This window comes from Ascidia mentula, chromosome 4 (genome assembly GCF_947561715.1).
Source record: "Ascidia mentula chromosome 4, kaAscMent1.1, whole genome shotgun sequence".
Classification (NCBI taxonomy): Eukaryota; Metazoa; Chordata; class Ascidiacea; order Phlebobranchia; family Ascidiidae; genus Ascidia; species Ascidia mentula.
In genome coordinates, this window is record NC_138569.1 from 16,449,326 (window position 1) to 16,464,741 (window position 15,416).

Genomic DNA, 15,416 nt, shown 5'->3' on the forward strand with positions numbered 1-15,416 from the left:
CGAACAATGTTTGAGTGAATTTTCGTGTTACCCGAATATCTAGCCCTGGCAAGCGAGCAGTTATGTATGTCTTCTACGTTACGATGTACAATAGGTAAAGCTAAAAATTTGGCACAAACAAATAAAGTTCTGAAACTCTAATGTATTCCTTACATAGACAAAGTTCCACGTGACATTATTGTCGGGCGCTGTTGCCAAGTTATTTGCTCTTCTGGGTGAATATCCGTATTTCGTCTACGCAACGTGCCAAAACGGTGTAAACTACACACATAAAGGCATTTTGGCGAAGAAGGATCTGTGAACACTGAGCCACAAAAAAGAAAAACCAACACGTAAATATAAGGAAATATTCTTTTGTACTAAGGGAAGGAGGGGTAGTATCAATCCCAGAATTTTTTTTAAATATCCTTTTTGTGTGGGGACGTATGCATATGTGCCGTAAATGGGGAAAGTGTAAACGGAAGTAGTAAAAATAGTCTGCTCTTACGCCCTCTTGTAAACTTTTTTCGTTACAGTTCATTGAGCATGAGGCTGAAGGTTGTTTCAAAGAAAAGTTGATGTGCGTGGGACTATCGTCTTTTTTGTAAATTTACATCTAATTTTTCTTCTGAACTCTGATCATGAAGACTTATATTTAGACTATAATTTTGCCACATATGATTACTTTTCAGCGGTACTTTACCACAGCCCCAGCAGAGTTGAAATTGTCACATGAAATTGCTTTCTTCTGTCAGAACACTTCAGCATGGCGAGACGAAAACCAACGCTGCAATTAACCGGCAACGATGACAGAAGTATGTCATACTGCTGACAAGTTTTTTGTTTATTTCATAAGAGAGTATAAAGTTGACGATAAATTGTTTCTTTTTGTTAGAAATGCATGCAAAAAAATAAACAAATACGTAATATTTGATAATAAAAATTGGCTAGTTCGCTCTGGGGTTGAAAAAATAATGTTGGCGAGCGTCGTTTGTGCTGATTTTGCTTAAACAAATTGACGTTTTTTTGCCAATTATTTCAGCAAAAATGACAATAAAATTGTGAAACGCATCATTTTTTCTAATAAGGCTACAATCTAGATGAATGGCAAATGTTTTAAAAAAGAAGTATGTATATATAAATACAAGTAGTGCAACAGGTTTGACTATATTCAATTTTTCAGATTTTGGTCGTCCAACTAAATTCAAAGGTGGCGCAGGATTAGGACTGCTTGGACACTATGATGACAGTGATGATGAAATAGAAAATGAAACAGATAAAGGTTCAGATGACGAACAAACTATCCCTGTCAGCACTCTTGATTCAAAAGTTGCTGACTTCCTCAAGGAAATTAATGATCTTGAAAATGATACTCCACCGCCTTCGAAAAGGTCAACCAAAGATGAACCAGCTGCTGTGAAAGCAAAGGAAAAGGTCACAGATGATGAGGATTCACAGGACTTCAAAAGTATGTAACTGTCAGTTGACACATTTGCGATTTAATTGAAAATAACACATTACTTGCTTGGAGGCAAAACTTAATAATGGTTCCTCTTAAAACCTGTTAGCTTTGTTGACATTGCACCTCTAAAACCTTACTGTAGGAATTGTAGCTCTAAAAATCAACACAAACCCCAATCTAAACCCCTAAAATCTTTTCTTTGCAAGTGTGCAGAGTAAGATTTTTCACAAAACCTGCAGCCCCTACAATAGGGTTTTAGAGACACTGCTTCAGGGTTTGAAATAGCAGTTTCGCAAATTGCGAACTGTTTTTGGAGTCGTTGCCATCTTTCTTTATCTATTCATTTATACAAGCAACAAGTGCTAAGGCAAACAACATTGTTAACTTTTTTAACGAAACAAATTTTAAGTCAATGAATTTAAAACAGCAAGTAAAATTTAAGTATTGGAGTTTAGGTTGTAACATTTTTGTGATCTGTGCTTTTACCGCTAATTCGAACCCTGTGATTAATAATGCAACAGGACAGTATTCTCATGTTTTACCCATAATTACAGTTGAACATATTTGTTGCAGTTGTTTGGGGACCATGGAAGCAATGCGTTGATGAAAACACTAACCATCCGTATTACTGGAACACAAACACGAATGAAGTATCCTGGACTCTACCAGAAGATGTTATGAAGCAATATGAGGGCCAAACGGCTGATAAATCACAAAAGGTTGACAAGCAACCAATTGAGGTGAAAACAAAACCCAAGACAAAAGAAATCGAGGAACCGAAATCTGAAAAGCCTGCCCCAAAAAAGGAAGACTTGCTTATCTCAAGGACATCGCTCAAAGGTTGAATAATGGTTTTTGTTTGTTAGAAAACCACATGGCCATGCATGCAAAGTATTTACTAATGCTATTGTTTCAGCTGTTCTTGAGGAAAAAAGAAGGGAACTTGAAAAACGACAAAAAAAGACATCTTCCAAGCAATCTCTTCCGCAGTCTGAAAGGTATTATTTTAAGTTAGTTAGTAGCAAACTGGTTACTACATGGTTAATATTGTCAATTTGCTTCAGAGCATCAAGAAAACTAAAAAAGCATTCTGAAAGTGGGACAGATAAATTTGATATTGATGCGGAACTCGACAATGCCTTGGATTCATCAGGTATATCATAGTTGTATGTTATATTATTTTCGGATGTTTTGTACTGATTTGTGTACATTACCGTGGCATAATTTACATCCCCAAACAGCTCTCTTGGAATTTTTGCTTTGTGTTGCAAAATTTTTTTTGATGTGATTGAAAAGTTTACTGCATCTTGTAAATTAGTCAACCTCTCCTGTGTCATTTGGAGGCCAAGGAATAAACCCAACCCTGGTTTATAGCCACCAAAGTCATAAGTTGATTTCTCTTCAGAATGCCACTTAACCTATACCTTATTAATTCTCAATGGAGAAAGTGTATTGTATGACATGGTAATGTAAGGCTCTTCTGGTAAAAAAAGAAACTAGTTGTTTTTTATATGCCTGGCAGCATCAGCAACAAACTGTATTGTATGACAGTTCACAATTTTAGTACACTTTTAACAGAGATTCCTGCAAAGCGACCAAAACAGGACAAAACTGAAGAAACTTCCATTTTAAAAGAAGGTATGTAATGGTGTTATTGCACAAACAAAGATATGCTTTATTTCTTATTTTAAAGTGTTCTTGCATGATTTTTTTCACAGATAAAACATCTCTGTTCAGCACAACGCAGGACAAAGTGGATAACAAATGTTCTAAGTATGTGTAATGGTTTAGTTATTGCTATCTGTATTATACCAACAATAACTTGATGTTTGCATCTATAGAACTGACAAGCAATCCGACCATGAAAGTGATGACATGGATATTTGTGATGACCTAAGGTATGTAGTTTGAAGGTTTTGTTGATTAAACACACAGTAAAAATAATAAGACCAAGTGAATTGTTCGTCACATGAAATTTACTTTTCACAAACTGCGTTTTTAGCAAATACGACATGACTGAGTTGCTGCCTGGGGGAAGTACTTTGTCACCTGCTGTGTCACGTTCACAATCGCCTTTTGCAAGCAAACCTATAGAACAAGTGAAAGAAAGCAAAACACCAGTCCCGAGCCCCTTGATTGAGGACAACACAAGTAAAATGAATGATAACAGCCAACAGGTATATATGTGCCAAGTTTATTCTTTACTGAGCACTTTGTATTTTAATTTGATAGTATAAACCAGATGGTCTCAGATTACCAATATATGTACCTGGCTTTTCTTTGATATGTTACTTTTTCTGTTTGGTTCGTGTCTATTCTTCTAACAGTGATTAATTGTTTTGCTTAACAACATATTGTAAGCACATGCAGCATACCGATTTTCACTTGCACAATAAACGTCTCTTAAAACAGATGATATTCTGATTAAGTAAATGTGGATTTGTTACAGCTGGGCAAATTCTGATTCAAACCCATATTATTAATAAAATAACCACTACTTCACAAAAACAATGACAAACCTTTTAACCACCTTTCTAGTTAATCACAATCATAACCTTGTGCTCAAAAACAACTTATTGTTGTATTTGGACATATTGGATAAATGAAAAAACTGAAAACCCCAAAAATAACCTGGCAATTACTTCACTTTCTATTGTATCGCACATAGAGAACTTGCTTAAAAACATCATTAAGTTAACAGGTCATCATTGGCAATTTTAGTGTATACTGATCCAAATACATATGACAACAAGTCATCCAAGAATGAGTATCTATTTATTGGTAGTAGCCACAATGTAAAAATGCCCTTGTTAATTGAAAACATTTTCCTCCATAAAGTGTTGGCTGGTGTTGCATGTAATTGATTAGTTTATGTTTTTGTATTAAGAGTTGCGTATTAAAGAATCTTTTTATACAGCCTCCTTTAAACTTTGGGTTGGAGTCATGGAGGTTTGTTCTGACCTTTTTAGTGCTCACAATGAAACTTTTGCAGCATATAATACTGTAGCATTTACTTATAGAGCTAAGATCTGGGCAACTGATGTACATCATAGTAATTATAAATGTTTTGATTTATTTACTTTTGCTCTTCAGAAGGAAATAGAAGAATTGACATCCACCCTCACAGGCAAGCTTCAATTTCTGGATATTTCCCAAAATAGCCTCACCGATTTTCACAAGCTCCTGATGGAGATTGAGGTGAAAACAGCAGTTTGTCTGTGTGTGTGTGTGTGTGTGTGTGTGTGTGTGTGTCTGTGTGTGTGTGTGTGTGTGTGTGTGTGTGTGTGTGTGTGTGTGTGTGTGTGTGTGTGTGTGTGTGTGTGTGTGTGTGTGTGTGTGTGTGTGTGTGTGTGTGTGTGTGTGTGTGTGTGTGTGTGTGTGTGTGTGTGTGTGTGTGTGTGTGTGTGTGTGTGTGTGTGTGTGTGTGTGTGTGTGTGTGTGTGTGTGTACAATATCTTTCACATATATCAGTAGTATCAGTTTTTTGCTATTAAACCCATTTCGTCCTTGACATACCAGAGTATTTAAGTAAAACCCATTGACACAGCAGACATTTATTGCCTCAATGTATGCTGCCTTAGCAAGAGCAAGCAATTTACATGTGATTGTTGATTCGTAATGCATCTTTAAATACTATGATTTGCAGTTCTGTTAAGTTACTTTTGCATCTCAAATGTGTTGAAACTCCATTCTATCAAACTGCTTGTATGTAGGTGCGAAGTGTTGATTGGAAAGCTGGAGAACTTTCAAGCGATTATTACCAGGAGAAATTAAAGCAAGCCGAACAACAGCTTGAGAAGTACGAAACCAACGCAGTGCCTGAGGGGTGGTCGTGCCAGTGGGACAGGTACGGTTGGGTCCTGTGCTGGATTTGTATCTCGCTAAGTCAGACAGTCAACCTTGATGTCAACACAATTTGGAAGTGCCCATGTAGTTAATTCGCCAGCGATAAAGGTATAGTGCTCAGCTGAGCAAACTTGGGATGTCAGGCAAGATTTCTGTAGTGTAAGTATCCAAAAAGAGCTTGCAGAATGTTAAAATCCATTTTCCTGGAGGATGTGAATGTTGAAGCAGGAGATTTATCAAATTATGAAACTCGGCTGTTCAGGTATGTCACTTAATTTAATGTACCACCCGATATTGTTCTTATGTCTCCAGGTGGTGTGTTTTTGAATTTAAATACAAGTTTCTTACTTGTTTTGTTGTCTTTGTGCAGCGAATACAGCCGCTACTTCTACAAAAACAAGCTTACCGAAGAAGTGCAGTGGTCCTTCCCTAAAAATGTGTCAGACGAAAAAGCTGGTGATTCAGTGTCCGATACTAGCAAAGAAGCTGATACAAACAAAGGTAGTAGTTTAACATTTATTTTTTTCCCAAATAGTGGATCAGCCCCTTTATCTAAAACAAACTTGTACCTGAAAAATAAAACTGGACTTTATGAAATATCTAAAGGGAAGGTTTTTGGCTGCAGATACCATTTTAATACACTGTGTAAGTAAAGTACGTTGTTGTAGAGTCGTCTAAGAAATCGGACAACAACAAAGACAACCCATCTGGCCGGAAATCACCAACTGAAAAATCAAAGGAAACCAAGGATTCAGCAACTGCCCAGAACCACAGCCAGAATGACAAGAAACCAGTAGGAACATTCCCAAAACCTGAAGGTGGCCCTGGAGCAATGAACTGTCCTGGTTTCAACAACTACCAACAATACTGGAACATGGCAAACCAATATGGAATGCACTACGGGCAGCCATACGGGATGTCTGCATACAACAATTCATTCAGAAACTCACCCCGCAGGACAGATGTTCCTCTTCCACCTGGAGAAGATACAGCACCACCTCCACCCACTGATGACATTGCTAAGCCACCACTTCCACCTGCACCTCCTGCTGATGCAGAGGACTCCATTCCACCACCACCCCCTCCTCCTCTTGGTGATCCGGATGTTGATGATGGGACTGAGATGGAGATTAGTGATGTGGAGAGTTCTGAAACACTCACCACTGGTATGCACAGCTTTGAGATGAATCTTTTATACACATTATTGATTCTGTGATGAATGTTGTGTTGTTTTTTACCATCATTGCTATATGAAAGTTAAAACTGAAAGCATGTTATGTGCACATAAAGTATACTTAAACAAAACTTCTAGAGGTTTCTGATTATTTTGAAATAGTTATTTGTGACATATTTCCAAACAAATACAAACATGAATTTTGTTATCAATATGTCTGACAATCAATAATTAAACTTTTATTGGTTTTTAAAGTTTTTTTATCACTGCCTTCGGTATTAAAAAGTATTAAAAACAAACAATTTACATCAACATACAAAATGTATTTGGAGGTACACCCAGCTTACAAGTTACAGCTGAACTAAGGAGAGCTCCGGTAGAGTATAGTTCACTACCCGCTCCACCTCTGCCTACTGCCCGAGCAACAACATTTACAACTAAACCACAGGAACCACCTTTTTCCAGCATTCATACAAATATCAAGGATTCAACAAGTGAAAAAACCAAAAAGTTAAAAAAGGTATGCAACGTCCAGAGGGTTAAACGTAGATGCATAACAGAGATGAAGTATTAATTAAAATTTTTTGCGTAAAGTCAAACAATCTTGTCCCAGTTCTTTGGAACAACTTTTTCTAAAATGTAATATTTAAAGTTGTTATGTCGCTAAATGCAGACAAAGAAAGACAAAAGCGCTACGAAGAAACCACCCCGTGAGATGGTGGGGATGGTTGCCAAGTGGCAGAAAGCAAAAAAGGAAATAGAAGAAGAGGAAAAACGGTTGATCATGGAGAGCGAGGAGGAGTTAATCAAAGAGTCTGATCCCAAGTATCGAATTAAAAAATGGCGAGAGGAACAATTCCAAAGGTGAGATGATTATTATCACGCTTGTATCAGTGTCGTGTGCATTAGTAAACCATGTGAAAGTTTTCCTGTTACGCCGGAGGCAAAACGTGCCTTAACGCGTATTGTTTTGCACTTCGTTTTGATGCTTTTTCTAAACGTAGCGTGATTTCTACAGCGGAAAAGCAGCTTCCAACGCTAACTTTGAACCAATCAGCGACGACTGGCGGAAACGAATAAAACAACGGAAGAAGGTCACGTGACCGCAAACTCAAATCGCTGTGTCGTGTAGCAAACCACTAGAGAGAGCAGCGCTCACATCATTTGAGTGCCAGAGGCTGACGCTCGTCGAATAAAGAAGTTGTTTGTGTGGAAACGACGTCAAGCTCCTTTGCGCACAATGGCGCCTTGTTGTGTTGGTCTTCACGCTCTTAATCCTGAAGAATATTCCTGTGCGTAATTGCCAACTGCCTTTTCTGCGGATTGTGCTTTCAAAAATCTCTTCGCGTGTTGTCGTTTTGCTGAAAGACCTCATACATTGTGTGCTGTGTTGTGAACTTTTATCAAATGGTTTACCGCATTGACATTTTCCATTGACCGTTTGCAAAATCACCGTGCACTCTTCCACTGTAGGTGGCGAAGGAGTGCTTTCTGGCAGTGGTGGTTGGTTCTTTTTGTCTTGCTCGCGCATGTGCTGGCAGCCTGGCACGTCAATAAATCGGCTCCTTACACGAACTTCGAGCGTTGATTCGATCTGCCATGCAGTGACTGTGTATTAAACAAATGGTAACCAGCGGTTTCTGACAGACGTTCACTGGGCCGTATTTCCCTGACGGGTAATGCTATAAGGTAGCTTCGGTGTGACGTCATCTAGTTGTCTGGCCGCGCAGTCGGCCATGGAGAAATCACGGCGATGTAGTTATAACATCCTTCGTTTCTGTTATCCATTGTAAAATAGCTTGTAAAAAAAGATAGGTTAAGAGGAAGTTTACTGAGGAAACCGTTGAAAAAGGCAGAGCGACGTTTGCATAAAGTGAAAGACTTATATAATTTGCTTATGTGGGGAAAGGGTTCACAGCAGTCAATCATTATCCATGAAAGGCGAGTTTCATCAGCCGTTTTTTATATTAACGGACACCGCCGCCTTTATATAAGCGTGCCCGAACCCGGCGGTTGTTTTGATGTTGACTCAGTGGCCCGAATCGTTAAACGTGCAGGAAGAAATGGCAATTAGAGAAAAGGGTCGGTCGCAACTTTGTGTTTAGTAATGCGTGCCTTTTCTATTTGCGGAACGTTGGGGCTGTGCAGTTCTGTATAGATCAAGGTATACGAAGTCAGTAGCGAAAGCGGATAGCCTATTCACTTTTATCCCATTGAATTTATCGAATAAGATATATACGACGTGCCAATTTACAGAGCGCGCTCGTGTATGTGCGTGCGTACCGAGCTCGTTGAGCCAAGCCTGTCTTCCACAGTTAACGTCATAGGAGATTTCTTTCAGAAAAGATTCGGACCTCAGGGAACAGGCTATGGCTAAGCAACTGGAAAGGCATCGTTCTATTCGGAAAAATGCTCGAATAATATCTCAGTTGGCGCCAGGTACGTTGTTCACGGTGCAATATGTGTGTTTGTTATTATTCTTAGATAAAATAATCATATTTCAGCAATATGCGCTCAGCTGCTCAAAAATCCCTGCAGGCTAACATGTACTTCCTGAAATTCTACTGGTGTGCAATTCTCTTGTCTCTCATTGCTAAAAAAGTATTACGGTGGTCACGCATCATTGGTTTCAGTAAAAGGGTGTGTTGGGTTTTGTCGAAGCTGCGGTTAATAATGCAATGCAAGTAGTGCGAAAGGGTTTTTGTAGGCTTTTTTGCTATTTTGGGTAATGTTTTTAGTGCAAAGGTGTTTGTTAGTTAGTTTAAAGGAACCTTTTTTGCGTTTCACAGTGTTTGTTTGAGTAATTTAAGGTTTCGGCTTCTCATATAAAACAGCTTTTCCGTTAATTTGGAACTTGATCATGTCTGGTAAGTTGTGCCAAATAACAGCAGTTAGTACGTAATTAAGTATGCTTTTTACAATGCATAAATATGTATATATATTTTTTGTTTTTCATGTTCTTCTCTGCCCAGATCCCAAGGTTAGTTGATTTTTACTCTGTATGAAAACTCTTTTGTTTGTGTTTTTTCCAACTACAACAATTTTGTTTGTAAGCACATTTTTAATGATTTTGTGAGCTGTTGTTGTGTGTTGGGCTATGCACAAGCACATAGCACCCTGGCTGGTTTGTTTGTTAAGCGCAGAAAAATTGTGCTTTTATATTTTGTTTGCATGTGTATCTGATAAACCAAGTGAAGGCTTTGGCTGGCAACATAGTTATGCAGATATTCTTTTTCTTATTAAATCGAGAGTGTTATTGAATCTCTGTCGCTCACAATTAGGGAAAATAACAGTAAGCATTTTTGCCATGATTTTTGTGAGTGGTGTTTTACCCAAACAACAGATTTATCTGGCAAAACGTTACATTTTGCACCATAGAAGTGAATTTCAGCATGCATTTTAAAAGAATGGCTTTGGAATTACAAGAATGCATCCCATGACTTGCAGGCATCAAATTGGTGTTTTGTGTATGTTGCCTTGTGCAGTGTTATGTTAAGCTACAAAAGCCTTGCACTGAACAAATTGTCTAAACCATTGTCGAAAACAATCTAAACCATCAGCAAAATAAAATTGATGGTAATCTGTAATTTTAATTCCAATGGAAGTTTTGAGCTTGGCAATTATATTATCGTGTTGTTGGATGTGGATGTCTACTGTTTAGTCTTTTTGTTGAAATATCTTAGATTTAGCATCATGTAACATTGGTTTACTTTAACAACTGCAATAGGCCATCATGCAAACTTCATTTACTTACAACGTTTTTGATTCTTCCCCCTTTTAAACTCTGATTTATTCATAGAAAATATGATAAATCAACTTACCAAATGGTATTTTCCTAAATACTTTTGTTTTGCGTCTTCTAAAATTTGTCCTGTTTGGTGTCATGCCTATACCAGTAGTTTAGACTTGTAAACAATAACAACCTGCCCGAGCCTTATGTTTGATTTTCCCTGTACCAGTACAATCCTTCAGAAATTCGAAAGAAATATGAGGGTTACACAAGCCCAGTTCCAAAAGAGAGAGAAGAGCAAGTTAAATTTAAGGTTGGTCTTTACACAGCACTACTACCAAGCATCTTGTGACCAGTAAAACATTTTATCATTGGGTTTGCCCCAGGCAAACATAAAAAATAACCCTGCTGTGCAGAAGAGATGTGTAACTGCATTTTTCCATATACACATGGCAGTAACATACACAGAAAAGAATGTTACATTTGTCTAGATGCCAGCTGATCGAAATAGAAAACCTGTTCACGAGCCTGAACAGAAAAAAACTTTTGGGGTAGGAGTACACAATCATTGCCTAAGTTACGCAGCACATTCTGGGATAGAACATCATTATACTATATACACACCAATTGGCATTGTGTAATTTGTGCACAGCAATACGTGTATATGTTTACATACATCTTGCACGACAGTGTCTGCCTTTCATAATTCATTCATACTCTACATTTCAGAAGTTTTCAAAACTGCTTGAAAAATGCCGGTCTCACTTTCATACTTAATTAGTTAATTGCCATTGCTGAAATCACGTTTGTGCTGCTTGTTTGCATGGCTCTTTATTTTCAAGGCAATTTTGTTGTTACATCCTGTAAAAAGGAAACAACATGCCATAAAACACAATTAGCATGTTAATTTTTTGTTTGAGTTACATGCACGAATTGTTCATTGTTTAAATCATCACCATTATAATGTGCTTGTCGTTTGTGACCTGTTTCATTCAACATATTATTATCTACTTCCTTATTAGCCACATGCTGTATCCATTACCATTATTGCATGTGTGATGTCCAATAAAACCTTGGCTATGTACTGTTAAGTAATGCGTGATTGTTACACATTTAAATATCACTGATATGCTATTCATATTTTAGGTTAATAACTGAATTAGAAAACAAATATTATTATTTAAACCATAATTATACAGTCTCCGAAAGGCGTCGCACCTTTTACCACTGTACTGGGCTATTGGCTGTGTAGTAAAGTATTATGTAGGATTCAGTTTCATTGTAATTTCCATCAATCTTCATTTACCAGTTTACAAATCCTGAAACTCCTGGTTATGTTGGATTTGCAAATCTTCCCAACCAAGTGCACAGGAAGTCGGTAAAGAAAGGGTTTGAGTTCACACTGATGGTAGCTGGTGAGTGCCTTATTTAGTGTTGCCTTGTTTCTATAGTGGGATACATTTCAATGTTTATCGTCGTGCCAGCTGTTGTACTACAACACATAGTATGAAAAGGTTTTTGTATATCTTGTGAAAATTTTAGTAGTGAAGTAATATGGCACAATAATGTATTAATATATGACAATCTAAAGGTGAGTGTGGTTTGGGAAAATCGACACTGGTAAATAGTCTCTTCCTTACTGACCTCTACCCTGAGCGAGAAGTTCCTGATGCTGCAGGCAAAGTAAAGCAAACTGTGAAAATTGATGCCAGCACAGTTGAAATTGAAGAGCGAGGTGTCAAACTACGCCTAACTGTAGTTGACACCCCAGGTTATGGGGATGCCATAAATTGCTCTGACTGGTAAGTTGACATTTTCTTGCCTTCAAGTCATACGCCAGGCCATAAAATGAACATGTCTATAATTTTTTTTCTATGTGTGACATTCAACCTGCTTTAACTTTTAAAGTCTTTAATATTATTTCCTTTTCTTAGTTACAAGCCCATCATCCAGTATATCGATGACCAGTTTGAGCGCTACCTTCATGATGAAAGTGGCCTAAACAGACGGCACATTATTGACAATCGAGTGCATTGTTGTTTCTACTTTGTCTCATCAACTGGCCATGGGTAAGTAATTAAAATAAATATACGGTTAATCGGGAGTCTTTGTTTTCTTTTTCCTATTAAAAATTCGATAGTAACATTTCGGTTACAGAGATATATTACAAGAAAGGTTTTTCACCCCTTGATGTTGTCTATTTTTCATAACTGCACAGTGTACATACATTTAACTAGTCGAACAATGAATGTTACAAATTGAATTTTGATTTCTACTTGAAGTTTGTGATTTTGTGCAGACTCAAACCATTGGATGTAGAGTTCATGAAAGCACTGCACAACAAAGTAAACATTGTCCCTGTGATTTCAAAAGCTGATACCCTCACCATGCCCGAGGTGAAAAAACTCAAAAAACGGATTCTTGAAGAGATTGCTATGAATGGAATTCAGATTTATCAACTTCCTGATGCAGATGATGATGAGGATGAAGATTTTAAGGAGCAAACTCGCTGCCTGAGGGTAAATTTACAGCCATGTTGAACAACTCAACCCAAAAAGTAGTTCTCACACAATGTGTTATCACTGAAATATATTGTTTCTATGAAATGAAAAAAGCAAATTGGATAATTCAAACAGTGGTTTCAAAAATGGGTTTCAATTCGTATAACTTAATTTGTTGTGAGATATCTAGGTACATTATGTAGGGTTCCACATACTTAATGCTTTTATAAAAGGGATATGTGAAATAAAAAGGTTGGGAACAACTTATTTAGTATAAAGCTAGTGTTCTAAATGCCTTGTGTTGCATCCTAAATATATTCCATTTCTGTTTTTTTGGATAAATGGAAACACTGCAGGAAGAGGTAACAACAGTGTGTTTGTCAAGTTTAAGTTCTGTCTGTACTTGTGAAATGAAGGCGTCCCTTTATTCAAAACAAATACAAATTTGTCATGCAAAAACAGCTATGAAACAGCTTTTTACCTTTGTTTCGCATTTAGATAAGTAGTGGCAAAAATAACCCTTTCAGATGTGATCGTCTTGCTTTTTTTTTAATTATTAGTTTGTTCACCAATTTTCCATTGTTGGAATTGGATATCAGTATTCTTTGCACACTTTACCTTGATTAATACTACTTTTCAGTTCCTTTTCAAGCATTTATTCATGACAAATATTGTCACAACAGAAATGTATGACTTCTGAATCACTTTTTTTTAACGAAGGAAAGCATTCCTTTCGCTGTGGTTGGGTCAACCCAAATGATCGAGGTGAAAGGCAAAAAGGTCAGAGGTCGTCTTTACCCTTGGGGTGTGGTGGAAGTGGAAAACCCCGACCACTGTGACTTCCTTAAACTCAGGACCATGCTCATGTAAGCTTTGTGTGGCATGTTTAATATATACACACAGGGGCGTATCCAGGAATTTTTAAAGGGGGGGTCCAATTTTTTAAGGGAATTCCCCGATTTTCAGGTATAAACTAAGTGTAAACTATTGTGGGAGAGAATCGCAAAATACGAGCGCCGGTGTTCGCGCCAATCGTCATATAAACGGTGGCTTTCCGGCTTGCGCAATTGTGTAACGCTATGGAAAGTTTAACAACTAAACTAATTGACTTTCACGCAAATAAACCGCTTGTCATTACAACGTGGCCACTGAAAAACGACGTTTCGTCCGTGAACTGACGAAAAATGACACTTGTTTCGTAACAATGCAACATGTTTGGTAACAATGCCAAGTGTTCGGTAACAATGCTCCCTGTTTGGAAACAATGGCGAATGCAACACGATGCGGTTTTTAGGTCAACGTCAAAGAAAATTTCTGGTTTTCACGCGGATTTTGACAAAAAAATACAGTGGCATTTGTTTAGTTATCAAAAAAGACCAAAATATTTCACAAAAGGGGGGGGTCCGGACCCCTCGGACCCCCCCCCCCCTGGATACGCCCATGTATACACAAATAAGTGCGCCTGGGTTCATAATCCTTGTGGTTATATATGTGCCCATGTCATTGCATATTTATTTTTGATATGAGTTGAATCTGCATTTTTGCAGCTAAATGAAAATGAATTAAAATAAATAAATATTGTGTTTAAATTTCACAGCACCCATATGCAAGACCTTCAGGAAGTTACACATGATCTTCATTACGAAAACTTCAGAGCTAGAAGACTTCAAGGCAAAGAAGGAGAACCTCCGTGAGTAACCCATATTTTTAATGCCAAGCTTTTTTTATTATTGTTTCACACACATCCGTCAACTTTTGTAGGATTGATGCAAGCGACCGTGCACTGCAAGAAAAGGATGCAGAGGTTTGAATCTTTGAATTTGTACTCAATATAAATTAGGTTGGACTAGGTTTTCTACTGTATGAAGGGCTTACTTTACATCATAAGCACTTGCAACCAATTTTACTGTTTGCCTCGGTCAGTCAATAAATTTGACAGAATGGAACTAAACGAGCTCCAAATTGAAATACCAGTGCAAATTAGAATTCTTGCTAACTTGTCCAATTTTACTCATCCAGCTTCGAAGAATGCAGCAGATGGTTCAACAAATGCAGGCACAGATGAAAGCGCAAAACAAAGGAACCTCTCGAATGTCCGAGGAATTGTGATTGACCTTGTTTACCATATAGTGCCTCTTATACCGAATTGCACGTTCATCAACCCCTATTACTATAACATGTTACCCTTTACGAGTTGTATGTATGTCGTATGATTCCAGATGTCATGACCAAAATATATACATATTGCTCATCGAGTATTGATGGAAATAGCGTTGTTCACAATGTGCGTTCAAGCTTACCTAAGTTAAATGTTTATTATATTGATACTACTAATAGCTAAATTGAGATAACATACCGCTACTGTTAGTGCAATCGGAGCGCACTTTCTATAGCTTCTGTAGCACTCGCCTACATTGCACTGCCCAACTAAACTTCGCGTCCCAACAGGTGGTGTATTAATCTCGGCTTAACGAATGTCCTTTCGCTTTGTACTGAAGTTTCTTATTCCAACGCTTTGCAAGCAAGAGACCAATTAACTGATTGTTGCTGAGGTTTTTGGCACCGTTTACGATTTTTCCGGAGTTGTGTTTCTGCATGTTTTTCGCGTTGGATTTCACAGATCTATAGCGAATATTTGCCACTACTTACCCTTCATGTTGTGCCTTGCTGTTGCTGTAAATAAAAGACTCATCCTTTCTCACAGCTGTTTCAATACAATCAGCC

The 15,416-nt window shown here is 37.7% G+C and overlaps 2 protein-coding genes across 4 annotated transcripts; both read left to right on the plus strand.

Moving 5' to 3' along the window:
• Window positions 1-559: 559 nt before the first annotated feature.
• On the plus strand, window positions 560-8,036 carry LOC145897500 (uncharacterized). The gene is made up of 16 exons (XM_082985816.1): window positions 560-794; window positions 1,163-1,447; window positions 2,015-2,281; window positions 2,358-2,439; window positions 2,506-2,594; window positions 3,020-3,079; window positions 3,160-3,214; window positions 3,283-3,339; window positions 3,444-3,618; window positions 4,535-4,639; window positions 5,155-5,288; window positions 5,658-5,788; window positions 5,956-6,453; window positions 6,794-6,981; window positions 7,135-7,325; window positions 7,480-8,036. Exons 1-16 carry the CDS (start codon window positions 746-748, stop codon window positions 7,562-7,564), a joined length of 2,451 nt encoding a protein of 816 aa, XP_082841942.1. The 5' UTR covers window positions 560-745; the 3' UTR covers window positions 7,565-8,036.
• A 378-nt stretch (window positions 8,037-8,414) lies between these two features.
• LOC145899571 (septin-2B-like) lies at window positions 8,415-15,393 on the plus strand. 3 transcript variants are annotated; one of them, XM_082988415.1, is made up of 11 exons: window positions 9,207-9,328; window positions 9,434-10,504; window positions 10,683-10,742; window positions 11,501-11,606; window positions 11,783-11,993; window positions 12,126-12,260; window positions 12,491-12,710; window positions 13,413-13,558; window positions 14,290-14,382; window positions 14,454-14,496; window positions 14,712-15,393. In XM_082988415.1, the coding sequence occupies exons 3-11, from the start codon at window positions 10,683-10,685 to the stop codon at window positions 14,799-14,801; spliced, it is 1,104 nt and encodes a 367-aa protein (XP_082844541.1). In that variant the 5' UTR covers window positions 9,207-9,328; window positions 9,434-10,504; the 3' UTR covers window positions 14,802-15,393. The 3 variants fall into 3 exon arrangements, with proteins under 3 accessions (XP_082844542.1, XP_082844541.1, XP_082844543.1); XM_082988416.1 differs by lacking the exons at window positions 9,207-9,328; window positions 10,683-10,742 and adding an exon at window positions 8,415-8,900 and having other exon boundaries at window positions 9,434-9,441; XM_082988417.1 differs by lacking the exon at window positions 10,683-10,742 and having other exon boundaries at window positions 9,211-9,328.
• Window positions 15,394-15,416: the final 23 nt, after the last annotated feature.

Excerpts from the sequence above, each read along its gene's own strand:
- LOC145899571 (XM_082988416.1), top strand. The coding sequence starts at position 8,831 with ATGGCTAAGCAACTGGAAAGGCATCGTTCTATTCGGAAAAATGCTCGA. Across the intron at positions 12,261-12,490 it reads GTCTCATCAACTGGCCATGG|ACTCAAACCATTGGATGTAG; the intron begins GTAAGTAATTAA and ends GATTTTGTGCAG. Across the intron at positions 14,383-14,453 it reads GGCAAAGAAGGAGAACCTCC|GATTGATGCAAGCGACCGTG; the intron begins GTGAGTAACCCA and ends CAACTTTTGTAG.
- LOC145897500 (XM_082985816.1), top strand. The coding sequence starts at position 746 with ATGGCGAGACGAAAACCAACGCTGCAATTAACCGGCAACGATGACAGA. Across the intron at positions 2,595-3,019 it reads CAATGCCTTGGATTCATCAG|AGATTCCTGCAAAGCGACCA; the intron begins GTATATCATAGT and ends CACTTTTAACAG. Across the intron at positions 6,454-6,793 it reads TTCTGAAACACTCACCACTG|GTACACCCAGCTTACAAGTT; the intron begins GTATGCACAGCT and ends ATGTATTTGGAG.